This window comes from Anas platyrhynchos, chromosome 4 (assembly GCF_047663525.1).
Source record: "Anas platyrhynchos isolate ZD024472 breed Pekin duck chromosome 4, IASCAAS_PekinDuck_T2T, whole genome shotgun sequence".
In the NCBI taxonomy this organism is placed as follows: Eukaryota; Metazoa; Chordata; class Aves; order Anseriformes; family Anatidae; genus Anas; species Anas platyrhynchos.
Genome location: NC_092590.1, coordinates 29,817,609 through 29,830,452, shown reverse-complemented (window position 1 = coordinate 29,830,452; position 12,844 = coordinate 29,817,609). Strand labels below are relative to the sequence as shown.

The 12,844-nt window shown below is 37.5% G+C and overlaps 2 protein-coding genes across 10 annotated transcripts in view; one reads left to right on the top strand and one right to left on the bottom strand.

Annotated features, from left to right (window-relative positions):
- Nucleotides 1–62: 62 nt before the first annotated feature.
- On the top strand, nt 63–9,751 carry LOC101789404 (uncharacterized). 7 transcript variants are annotated; one of them, XM_072037328.1, is made up of 10 exons: nt 65–735; nt 2,290–2,376; nt 2,602–2,835; nt 4,501–4,523; nt 5,407–5,552; nt 6,408–6,493; nt 6,605–6,706; nt 7,490–7,688; nt 8,280–8,571; nt 8,689–9,751. In XM_072037328.1, exons 1-10 carry the CDS (start codon nt 163–165, stop codon nt 9,272–9,274), a joined length of 2,328 nt encoding a protein of 775 aa, XP_071893429.1. In that variant the 5' UTR covers nt 65–162; the 3' UTR covers nt 9,275–9,751. The 7 variants fall into 7 exon arrangements, with proteins under 7 accessions (XP_027312241.2, XP_071893430.1, XP_071893429.1 ...); XM_027456440.3 differs by lacking the exon at nt 8,280–8,571 and having other exon boundaries at nt 63–735; nt 8,689–8,870; XM_072037329.1 differs by lacking the exon at nt 8,280–8,571 and having other exon boundaries at nt 63–735; nt 7,490–7,721; nt 8,689–8,870.
- A 1,035-nt stretch (nt 9,752–10,786) lies between these two features.
- DDX60 (DExD/H-box helicase 60) overlaps nt 10,787–12,844 on the bottom strand; it is a 47,549-nt gene continuing 45,491 nt past the window's right edge. For all 3 annotated transcript variants that reach the window (XM_038178341.2, XM_038178340.2, XM_038178342.2), the window contains exons 37-38: nt 11,590–11,652; nt 10,787–11,498 (exon numbers count right to left, since the gene is read on the bottom strand). In XM_038178341.2, coding sequence (XP_038034269.1) covers nt 11,399–11,498; nt 11,590–11,652 — 163 coding nt within the window. In that variant the 3' untranslated portion in view covers nt 10,787–11,398. The remainder of the gene's footprint in view (nt 11,499–11,589; nt 11,653–12,844) is intronic.

The following is a 12,844-nucleotide window of genomic DNA, read 5'->3' as shown; positions in this document are numbered from 1 at the left end:
CTGATTGGAAGGCAGCCTTGTCAATCTCTCTCGCCCACCAACCGTCACCGCGTCTCTCAGTGCCCCGCCCCGCCGCCGCTGCCGGGTTCCATTTTCCGGCCGGTTGGAGGCAGCGGCCGCTGCGGGGCAGCGGGGCGGGCCCGGAGCGGCGGGGGAGCCCCGATGGAGGCCAGCCTGACGTGCGCCGTGTGCCTGTCCCTCTTCGAGGAGCCGGTGACGCTGCCGCTCTGCTCGCACAACTTCTGCCGGGGCTGCGTGCTCGAGTGCCTGGCCTCGGCGCAGCACCAGCAGCGGGGGCCGGGGCCGGGCCAGGGCCAGGGCCAGGGCCAGGGCCAGGCGCGGCTCCCCCGGGGCGGGCCGGGCCCGGGCCCGGGCCCGGGGCCGGGTCCGGGTCCGGGCGGGGGCCGGGTGCCGTGCCCGCTGTGCAGGAAGCTCAGCCCCCTGCCCCGCGGCGGCGCGGCCGCGCTGCCCGTCAACACCACGCTGGCGGAGGTGGTGAAGCTGTACCGCTCCGGAGCGGCCGGGGAGCCCGGGGAGCAGGGCCCGGGGCTGGGGCTGGGGCCGGGGCAGGGCCCGCTGGCGCTGAGGGGCACCTGCCAGAAGCACCCGGGCCGCCTGGTGCAGCTCTACTGCCGCATGTGCCGCCGCGCCGGCTGCGGGCAGTGCGTGTCCGAGGAGCACCAGGGCATCTTCCACTCCGTCAACCTGCTGGACACGGTGTTCCAGGAGGAGAAAGTAAGCGCTCGGCTCCGCGCGGGGCACCCCCAGCTCCCTGCTTTGGTGCTTGGGACTCGTGTGTGCGTGCTGACAGGCTGTGCCGGAAAAAAACACGCTCATGCCGAGAGCTTGTGGCATGCCTGGGTCCGGTTTTACAGGCTTCTGCGAGATGCTAGCTCTGTTCAAAGAAAACAAAACCCACACCCACAGATACTTCCTTCACAGGCTCTCTGAGCTGCCCTGCCTATTTGGGGTAATAGGTAATAATGACACACATAGAAATAGATGGTTTAGGTAACCAATAATAAAAGTAAAAACCAAAATGCGCTTCTGTTTACATGAAAGCAACTGCCTGGCCTGTTCGTTTGTAGTGGCAGCAATAGTTGTGATTTTTGCCAAGGTTCCCAGCATTATGGTTGAGTGAGCTATCCTTGCCGTATGCAGGTTGGGTAACTGAGACAGAACCTCAGGACGGTGGTGAAGAGGGCTGTCGTGGCTTAGAAAATAAACCCCACGTTATATGAGTTAATTTGAAGCCACTACTGTTGTTTTTTTATTATTATCATTTTTTTGTCTTCAACCTAATTCTTTACTGGCCAGGGCTAGAACTGGAAAAGAATAAAGTAACTTATGTTTTCAAGAAAGGTAGGAAGTTAATGCGCGTTGTTGAGGCGTTGCTTCATATATAGGTAATGAACTAATTGGAAACAATGGTGTGGAAGAGGGTGTAGAACATGTAGGACTTACTGTCCACTAACTAGAGACTTCAAGGTAGTAGTGCAGTAGGTTTTTCTGTTTGCTGTTAATAATCACTTTCTTAGAAACACTTCTTAGTTTTAAGAAGCTTATGTTTTCAGGGAGACCATGTCAGTGGAAAGGGATGGTTTGGTTGTTAGAAGCTGAAGAACAGCACTGACTGTCATTAAGCTATGAGTTGTTTTTGGCACTGATTTACTTCCTGTTCCTCTTTCCAATCACCAATTGTCTGTCATTCAGGAAACAAGAGAAAAAGAGTCTTTGCACAACAGTTTGTTGTGTAAAATTTAGTGATAATATAATGCGGTAAGGAAGGAAAAAACAGTGGTGATACTGGTTAAAACAAGAATAACTTTGTTATGGTTAGCTTTCTATTTGTTTATTAAAAACACTTTTTTTTTTGAGACATTTAAAAAGTGTATCATACACATGCTTATCAAGCAGGAACAAATGCAGCATTCAAACAAATTGTGATAGATATGTGTGTTGTTTTTTTTTAAAAAAAAAAGTGTGTTTTTTTTTAAATAAAAGGAAAAAAATCTGAGGAAAACTGTGTTTTAGCTATAAAGTAACCCTATAGCCATTGTAGCATTTGTATTGTAGATGAGCCTAAAGCCATTACTATGAGAAAGAGTTATATCAAAAGCAAGTTTGTCTGCTGTTCCAGGGAAGCGTTGAATGTTATCAAATGTTTTGAATGACTGCTTTGTTGATATGTTGTACCCCATGATGTGGTTCTAGACAACCACTGAAATGTATTAACTTTATTTATGGAGTTATTCTAACCATTTCAATTGTATTTCAATTGTCTTACAGTTAACCTTCTTCAGTAGTCTGAAAAAAATGAGAATAATAAACGAGAAGCTGATGAATGAAGTCTCAAGTCATCCAAATGATACTGATGTGAGTTACACATGCTGACTTTTTAAAATTTATCTATATAGAGAGTTATAAAAAGCTTGATAACACCAACTTGGTTCTCTTCTCATAAGAGGTTAATTACAACAATAGAGTACGCTGGTACTTTGTATGGTACGGACGTGTCCTGAACTTAGTTTAAAAAAATAAAAGTCTGTGTAGACACTGCTGCTTGCATCATCATCTGTTTTTGTATTCTCATGCTTCTAGATGGTGGTGAATAGTGAAGCAGACATAATTGCACTGGAATTTGGAGAAATTTTCAGAACTCTGGAAATGAAAAAGCAGCAATTGATAGAAGATCTTGAAAATCAAAGAAGTAAAAAAGAGAAGGAGTTTCAGATTTGGAAGAAGATGAAGGAAACTCACAAGAAAACCATTGAGAATTTTTTGAAGGACTGTGAAAAGCTTGTACATGAATGTGACCCTCAGCGTTTCCTAGAGGTAATGGCCCTTCTGTTACTGCTTGAGTTGTACAGTGAAGCTCTGATGTCATACAGAGCTTGATACTTCATTCAGTGTGATAATGAATGGATTGTGAAAAACAAATTCAACAAATGGAAAAATAAGACCTAAAATTACTTGTCACTTTACCCTCTTTTAAAACAGTGCTTTTCATTTTAGAGAAGCCTGACAATCTTTCTTTACGGCTTAGATATTTAATGAATTCAGTAGACACTGTTTTCTTCACATGATTAAAGCTGCTGAAATTAATATTGGCTGTTTAGCTGTTGATGTAACACTTACTGTTTTATGCTAACAGCTATGAAAGTCAGCTGCCTTGATGCTGGATAGAGAGTTATTTGTTAGTACTGCCACCAACCTTCTCTCATGTTTATATGCTTTTTTCATGTTTATTTTAAAATGTTCTGTATATTAAGCACTTTAATTGCATCTGTAAATTTGAAGATACCAAAAAAAGCTTTTTGGTGAGAGGTTAGAGCCAGATCTGGTAAGCTATCTGAGCTGCGAGGTGGAATACTATGTTGGGATACCTGAGGTAAAAGATGACTATAGATTCTAAAACCTGCTGTAGTCTTTGCATGGAGCTGTGCAGCCTATTGAAAGCTACCTCAAGTACTTCTGATACAGTCCTGACATACACTATATATTGACCAGTATATATGTTTCTATAAAAGATGCTCTAGGTCTTCCTCATAGTGTTTAAGGGAACTGGAGAGGAAAAATTGAGAGCAATGATAGAGGAGCTCAAGATACAAGCCCACATCCTCACTTTTACCTAAGGTAGCAGGAATCTTTTCATCTAGTTTTAAACTAGCTGGTTGATTTACGTCCAGTGCTGTGCTGCAACTGAATGGAATTTTTAAGAAGTACTTTGTTTAATTAAGTTTCTGCTAACAACTAGTTAAGGAAAACCTGACTTTTGGATAGAAGCCACCCCTGCTTGTGGAAGAAATATTCTGACTCCAGCAATTAGTAGGCTTTAAGCATAACACCTTTCTTACTGTCCTCTATAGCAGTACACAGCTGATTTCAGTAAGGTTGATTTGTTGTTGTTTTCAACAACATTACTGTAATGTCACCAAACATTTATATGAAAGCAGCTAGTTTATAATCCAGTCAGTTTTTTCATTACACATTCTCTGGGAACTGTCACTTGAGTCCAACTCAGTGGATTTCATATTGCTATGATATGACTGCTTTAAAACAAAAACATAAATTTCTTTAATCTTAGTGTGATAATACCTTAATAGCAGAGGATCATCTCACCGGGCAGAAAATATTCTCTTACCTGAGTATTCACAAGTATCTGAAATGGATTAGATAATCACATAGGTCATGATTTGTTTTATTGGAATACTTCAATTTGGCTCAAATAATTTTTTCTTTGTTAACGCACAGTTAATAAATCGTGGGCCCAGGCTTACCTTTGTCTTGTGTTTTGTTTGGCTGCTCTTTTTTTGTTATTGTTTTTGATTTTTCATAGGCTTATCTCCTGTGGTTTGGTGAAATTAAGACAGGGAGTTTAATCTCTGAAGTATTTTGGTAAAGTGGTGATCTATTTTTTTTGGGAGAGAGTTGGAGGAAAGGTCTACAAATGTACTTCCAAATACATACATATCTTACGAGTTCTTGTTTTATTTATAGGTGGCCTGTGGCTTGAATGCAAGGTATGTGTATTTCTTTTCATGCTTTCATAGTTCTCTTGTGTAATTTTAAGATTTAAAAACTAAGAAAATAGTTACTTTGTATATGGTCAATTATATCAACTTAAAGTAGTGTTTAGTAATAAGCTAAAATCCTTTCAGATTTTTGGATGCTCTGTGTTCCAGATTTTAGGAAATGTGTCTATTTCAGTCTATTTCAGGATTAGCTGTGATTAGAGATAAACCAGTCTTTTGAATTGGCTCTCTGACAAAAACTGAGTATTGGAATTCAACATGTGGTAATTGTGTATTTTTTCAGTATCTTATTTAAACTCAGAGCACTGAAGCGTATCTGGAACTTTCACAGTTTTCCTGTATAGCTCTTTAAGAGTGTCTGTGGAGATTCTGCAGTGTCTTCATTTTGTGTTTGCAGTGCACATACCCTGAATATTTCTCTCTAAAGATTCTCAATTATGCTTACTGCTTATGTGATGACTTTTTAAGCAGAAGTTAAGCAGGAGTGTTGAACTGGAGTTCTTGAAAATATTTTGTCTCACACTGACATTAGCAATGTTCTCTGAAAAGTGAGTATAATTTAGGTTCAGGTGTAATATATTAATAGTTTGTAATCTTCTTGCTGAACAACTTTTTCCAGCTTTTTTTTTTCCAGAAAAAGCAGCACTCCTTTTTCAGTTTTCATTGTGCATGAAACCTAATTCAAATGATTTGTCAAGTAGTAAGTTTTAAGAAAAGTCTAGGAAACTCAGCATTTTACTGAAGACTTAACTTTTTCTAATTTCTGTTTTACTATTTTTTGTTTGCTTTTGTGTTAAGCAGCTGTAATTTTGTTGTTGGTTTGTAAGCCTTAAGAGAAAGGTGTTGAGGTGTTCATTGTTTCTTTTTCAAGGATGAAGACTCAGCTTGACCTGATGAGTATAGCATCCAGCTATGAAAAACCACCAGAGTATACTCAGAAGAAAATGGATATTAAACCTGTGGTTAATGAAATCTTGGCTTTGAAGCTAGTGCCAGTTAACGTAGACATGGCTAAAGGTAGGGAAAAAGGACTTAAGGGACAAGATTCAGGATGTCTGTCATGCTAGTAACCTTCAACTTGTGGTACTGATTGCTCATAAGCACTCAGTATAGCAAGAGTATCCAAAAGTTCAGAAAGCTTATGAGTAAACTAATGCAAGATAAATTCATCAAGGACTACATTTTGCGAATGTGCTTTTTCCAGAAAGTCCCTTGTCTATGGTTTTGGAAGCTAAGGGAAGTATTATTTTCCTTTTTGCAACCAGTATGGCCAATGTTAGAAATACAAATTTCTAGGCTGTTGAACTAGAAGATTGAATGCTGTGATTAAATACTTTTAAGCACACACGCTTTTACCCCATGTATGTTTTACATGAGGGCAGGTGTCTTCAGGCATTTAGAAAAGCTTGTAAGCAGGCCTCCTGCTTTATATTACATAAGTTTAGCCAAATACTGTGTCCTACTTAGGGCAATATTATTTTGTTCTTAATTGGAGTCTATATTTAGATTCAAAGGAACTTTTCAGGATGTAAACACAGGAATAAAATAATCATATGGCTCATCGTAGCACAGGTTTCATGGCTTTTTGGTGGGATTTTTTTTTTTTTTTGTAATAGAAGTCCACTAATAAGTGCCTGTAGTACCCTTCAGGAATGTGCCTGCAGCCTACATTTCATTTTCTGTTATTCCTTAAGTTTTGAGAATATTTGTTTTAACAGCATAATGTTCATATTAAAGCAGTATTTTGTTGATTTAGAAAAACTGATTTATTTTTTTTTTAAGTTGTAACCATTTTATCTTGAAAATGATTACGTTATTTCCCATACATAATACGCTCTCCAACGGTTTTCTTTTTTCTTGTCTTTCCAATAGACCTACCTTCTGGAGGAAATCAGAACTCAACGAAAAATACTATAAAGCAATGGCAGGACCAGAAGAATATGCCCAAAATGTTTATTGTAAGTTGTTGACTATGTAGCTACAACTCTGCATTTTTTGTTGTTGCTGTTTTGTCCTATTAAAAAAAAAAAAAAAAAGGAATAAAATGTCTGCTGCAAAACATTTTTCAGCCAGTAGCAGGACAAGAGGAAGCACTGACAGACGGTGGCAGGATCTGTACTCGCTTAATGTCAATATCAGAAATGTCAGCGTTTCAGAATATGAGTCATGAGGTATGGTTGAATATCTGTTTTAAGTATGACTTAAGTTACTATTTGTTATGACACAACTTTCTACATATGCTTTTATACTGTCTTATTTTTTTTTGGTGTCTTTTTTTTTTCTAGTAGACAGGTACCTGTCTATTTCTGGAATGCAAATCTGACTATGCTAGTAAAGTTACCGTTTTTCTCACTTAAAAGCAGTTACATGTGGTGGGTGGCTGAGTGAATATTGTTCTTTGCAGGAAGAATCTTGTTACGGTTAGTGAAGCATGGCTGGCAGTGAATCACATAATGTATGTTGTGAGAATGCTGATGGCAGATGGTTAAGTAGTTTAGGTCCTTGGAATATAGAAATATTTCTGTTATTTTGGAGAATGTTACCTAGTCCCATTGCAAACACAACTTATAAGGTTAAGTATAACCAGTGAAATACTAAATTAGTTTTGAAAGGTTCTTTTTTGTAACAATTTGAGAATTTTTCAATGTCAAGGCTAGTGTAATTAGCTATTCCTTGTTTTTTTCAGTCACTTTAAATACAGCTTTTCCCATTTGCTAGTACTGCAATGCATGCTTTGTCATCAGGACTCTATATGTGTCTCATTCAATTGTTTTTAAAGAATTTATTCCATAACTTGCTTTTTTGCCTTTTATCTAGCAGCAAAAGAAAAATACAACATAAATGCATATTATAGAATATACAATAAATTTTCTTTAATTTTAAGAGTTTTATCACCTCTGAATTCACAAATGCTCTATCTGGCTTAATAACTAGATTCTTTCCTATAATTGTAGGAGCTACGTTATAAATACTACATGGAACGTCAGAAACTTGCTGATGAGTTCAAGACACAAACTTTACCTGCAAATAAGAAACATAAATTTGTGGCTGCTGAGGCTTTGAAGGATAAGTCCTCAGGAATTCCTTCTGTATCTTTACCTACCACAGCAAATAACACAAATGGAGTGAATATGGGAATCCTGCAAAAAGAAGGTGGTTTTGATGAGTTAAACTTTTTTGGAACCGGTAATCATAGGATCCCATACACCGCTACTAACTTTTCTGAAAAAAATGGTAACTTAAGCTTAGTTCATGAAAGAGGTTCTGAGGAAACAACCACTCCAGCCTTATCAGAAAACACTAAAGATTTATTAATGAGAGAAAAAATGCCAATGCAGTCATCAGCAGTTACTGTTTCGAATGGAGTGGACACAAATTCTAGCATTCTGGGAGGCGTAGCAGCGTCAGTAGCTGTTACTGTTTCAAATTCAGAATTTTTAGATGTTTCTGCAGAAAGACCTTCTGCTTCACCCTTTGCTTTTGGTGCATGTAGCAACTCACTACCCAGAGTTACTAAAGATGCAGCTACATTTTCTTTTAAAAAGGAAGCCAGTAAATATGTTTTCCCTAAATTTTATCTAGGGAAATGTGATCGTGAAGCTAAAGCAGTTAACCAGGGTGGAAACAAATTCGGAAAACATAGTTCTGTAACTAAAACCACAGTTTCTGATGCTTCAAACAGTTGTAATGTAGAATTAGCAGAAAATAAGAAAACTTGTTTTTCATTTCCCTTTGACCATTCAGAAAGAGATTGTTCTGCAGTATCAGGAGTCAGCAATTCATCCAAGATTTTACCATTATCCTCATTTTCTAACCAATCAGAGAAGCCAGCTGACCAAAATACATTATCTCACATGGTAGAAAATGCATTTTCTCCAAAGAAAACTGTAGAAAATGATACGCTGAAACCATCTGTCTCAGTGGAGCAAAAAGCTAATGCATCAGAATCCATCACAACAGCACCTTGCAGTACTTCAGAAACCGGCATTGCAGCTGGGGTGGATGATGTCTCAGAGTCTTCCCTTCTCCCCAGCACGTGTGTATTTTCCTTCAAAAATAACTGTTTTCAGTTGCCATCACCAGTGTTTTCATTTGGAAGTATTGTTAAAAATACAACTGATTCACTGACTTCCTCCTCCATTTTTTTGTCTAGCAATGGTACTGAAAAAAGTGAACAAGAGAAGATGAAACCTGTTGACAAAACACCTCCAAATCTAGTAAAGTCTGCATCTCCAGAGTGTACAGAGACTGCATCTAGACACAGTCACCCAAAAGATGAAGGTTCTTTTCCAATGGGCTCATCTAAGAAAATAGAAAGTGCAGAAATACTTGCTGATAGTAATTCTTCTTGTAGTCCACTTTTATGTTCAGCTGTCCTTCCTGCTAAAGATGAGAATGCATCATCTGATCACCTGACCATTACTTCAACACAACAGGAAGTAAAGGTAAAAGATCAAGGAAGTATTGCTGAAAACAACTGCTCTATTCCTGGGAGGGAAGATGAACTTAAGTCCAGAATGCTTCAGAATGCAGCTTGTTCTGCTCCGGGCATGTGCAATGATTCAGTTTCAAGAGCTTCTGTACTTACAGTAAATGAGTCTGGAGGAATGCTGAGTGACAGTGATTCTGACACTGAAGCGCTAAGTCAAACGTCTGTGTCTAGTGATACCAGCAGTGTATCAGAATATTTTTCTGTTGCAGAAGACAAGATACCTACTAGAAGAAAATCAGAGGCATGAAGAGAGTGTGAAATGGAACACAGCTATGTTAAAGACAGAATTAAATAAACACTACAGCGCAGATACTTGTGATTTTACAACTTTGTCCTGTGTGAATCTTGCGATTTAAGGTATCCAGTAGAAACATACTTGAGTATCAGCAAGTACCATATACTAAAGTATTTTTTGTAGCACAATCCAAACTGAAGATGAAGTCTTTAACAAGACATTTTCAGTTAAATATGACCACACATCTTACATCATTAAGAATGAAGACCTTCCAGGAAGTGCTACTGGTGTATGTGTGGGTAGTAGGGGTTTAAGGTGTCCCAGAAGGCAGGCACAGTGAAGCCTCAGCAACACGAAGCAGAATGTTGCTGCTTTAGTACAACAGCACTTGCACTAGGGTTGTGTTAGTAAGGGAGTATCGACAAAATTGTTCTGGTAAGCATGGAAGATGAGCCATGGTGAAAATAAAGGACATTACTGAAAATCTTCTTTGAGCTCCCTTTGACTGTATTCTTTTTCTGTGCTGTATTTAATGGATATTTAAGTTACAACTCCTAGTTTAGTTTCTTTTACACACTGGAAATTGAAAATATTCTTGCAATGTTCTTGGTATACAGGGTGTAAGGGTATTGGCTACACTTGTGAAATGCTATATTTACAAAAAGTAACTCAGTTATAAAAGGAATGAGGTGCTTTTTACATACACAATTAAAAATGAAATGAATATCATTGAATATCACACAATGAATTGTGTGGTAACTAGAAAGACTACTCCACCGGGAAGCATGAACATGGTAAGGTCTAAGTAAGGTCACTTCTATAATAGTTGTGCAAGATGGGTGTCTATAGACTAAATGTCTATATAGGCATGATTTGCCAGATAGTAAAGAACAAATGGAGTAAATTTTATTTTCCACACAGAGTTAAAACAGTATCTTCTACCACTATGTTCTATTTTAATCCTAACTTTATTTCACACATTTAAAAAAAGTTTAATCTGTTGATGTTAGCTTGGCAGCCGTACCTAGCTACATGTGCTTTTTTTTTTTTCCACTGCATCTCTCAGCAACACATTGTACTTAGTAGTTTAATGCTGTTCACAGAGATCACAAGTCAAAAAAAAAAATCATCTGTGATCAGTTGATGTGCACCAGAGCTAATTCAAAGCAAGGGAATTCTGCATTGACTTTAATGCATGTTTTACTTACTAAAATAACTTTCCCCACTTTCTTGATTGTCATAAAGTTGTGTTTGGCAATGAGAGATGCTGTCAAAGCCCAGTTTTCCTAGGTTATCTAAGCATTATGTTAGTGTATATATATTTAGACTAAAAGTAGACAAATGTGTGGTTAGACTGAAGAATTGTCAATGTATGAAAATATTACTTTTTCAGAAGAAAAAACAAGGAAATAGAAAACATTTTAGTCGGTGTTGCAAGGAATTTTGACAAGTACTACACTAAGGTGTAGCCTTTGGTCTTTCTAATTCAAGGCTACAACAGGTGAAAAATGAGGCAATTCTATGTATGGTTGCAAAATTTTATTAAGCAAACTTCATTTTTATACAAACCTTCTTTACACATCAAGTTTTGTAGGCTAAAACTGCAGAATGAGTTAAGAGCTTTCATAAAAGTTCAGGAAGGTGCTACATAATAAAACAGCAACCTTGGAAAAATATTTAGAACAATTTAATTGCTGAAGTAATGCATTGAAAGTTTCCAATGTTGTCCTATATGCAATTAGTCCCTGAGATTATCTTTGATTATATTTACTAAGTATATTTGAGAGTTGTCTTAACATAAATCACTTCTTGGAAAAAAAAAAAATCTAAAATAGAAAAATATACTATTATCTACTTTCACAGTCTATTAAAAACAATAAGTTTGTCTTACAACAGCTAAAATATCAAGATTTTGCATAGTAAACTTTGTATTACTAAAACTGGATATTATTGAGGTTTTATTTTGAAACGTATTTGAGAACTCAGTCACTTCCTAATGTAAAAGGCAGTTAATCATAGGTGTGGTAAGAGTATGATGTACTGCTGGCTTTCAGGTCTGTGGGTTTGTTTGTTTTTGGTGGTGGTGTCTTGTTTTTCGGTTAACATACTCTTGATTATCCAGATTACCCAGAAGAACTAGACGGCAGCCAGTTTTTTATCGTAGTTTTCTCCTAGTTTTTGAAATGCCAGTAGAACGTTATCATTTGGATCATCACATAGTTCACTCAGTGATACTCTGTTAAAAAAAATAATTTAAAAAAAAAAAGCATTATTTCATTTTATTTCTTAAATATATTGAATATTAAAAAAGCAGATGTTGATCATACCCTATAGACTTAATGACGAGTAAAAAATCCTTGAGCAGGTAGTAAGCTTCTCCTTCGTTTAACCTAAAAAATAATAAATAAATAAATAGTTATGGTACTGTTTAACTGTTAAAGCTTGCCATGTAGGCTATGTAAGGATTCAAAGAGCATATTCTATGGCCTCAAACTCTGATACAACTAGGGATTACTGTAGAATAACTAAAAGCTTAGAATATAATTAATAATACTATGGAGATACATGTTTCTGTAATTATGTTAAAATTACATGACTCATGATTTGTATTTGGAAAAGAAATGCATTAATACTGCTAACATGTTTTAGCTCTTTGAATAACTAAGCTAAACGGTAAGGCTGTGCTTCAGATGAAATTGTTGGCTAAATGGAGTAGGAGACATAGGAGGGTAGTTTTCTACAGATAGCTAAGATCCTGTACTTTGCAAAGACAATGGGTAATTAGTGGGCTGCAGCTTAATAAATCTCAATTCCCAATCGTTAAAAATACCACTAATTTTTAAGACATAAAATTGTAGTCAGTATTATATTACAAATAAGGAGCATATTTCCTTGTGTCTTGACAATGCAGCATTCATGCCAAACTTTGCTATTTCACTAGGAACTACTACCTGTTCTAGAAAACCTGCTTTGGCAGAGGAGTTGGACACGATTATCTCTTGAGGTCCCTTCTAACCCTTACAATTCTGTGATTCTGTGAACAGTTCATGGAATGTATGTTCTAACTGTTTACACCAGATTTTTCTTTGAAGAGCTTACAAAAAAGCAGATATAAAATTGTCCCATCTACCTCAGGGAGCAGAAAGAGATGGTATTTTGTTATTCATGTATAAAAGTGCTGAGGATGAAGGTAAAACAAAGATAGTTGATAGAGTAGTGGGGAGAGTGAGCTTGTGACTGATCTTTTGGGAATAAAACTCTTGTGAATTGCTTGATTAAGGCCAAGCTAAAAGTTTTATAAAGAGAAGAGATAAAATTATTGGACAATATAATGCAAAGAGATGCACCTTCCAAATGAGATGTGTTGTCATTGTTACCACTTTTTTTTTTTTTGAGTTTATATTTTTGAAGCAGTAAGCAACAAGAAGTAGTTTGGTCAAACTTCGGCACAATCTCAGAATGATCTGTCATTAAAGTCAAGACTTCACATTTACAGTACTGTTTTGAAAATCCAGCTAATGCTTTATAGCCATTGCCACAGGACGTTAATGCAGTATATGTTTTGTACTCATTATGACATTC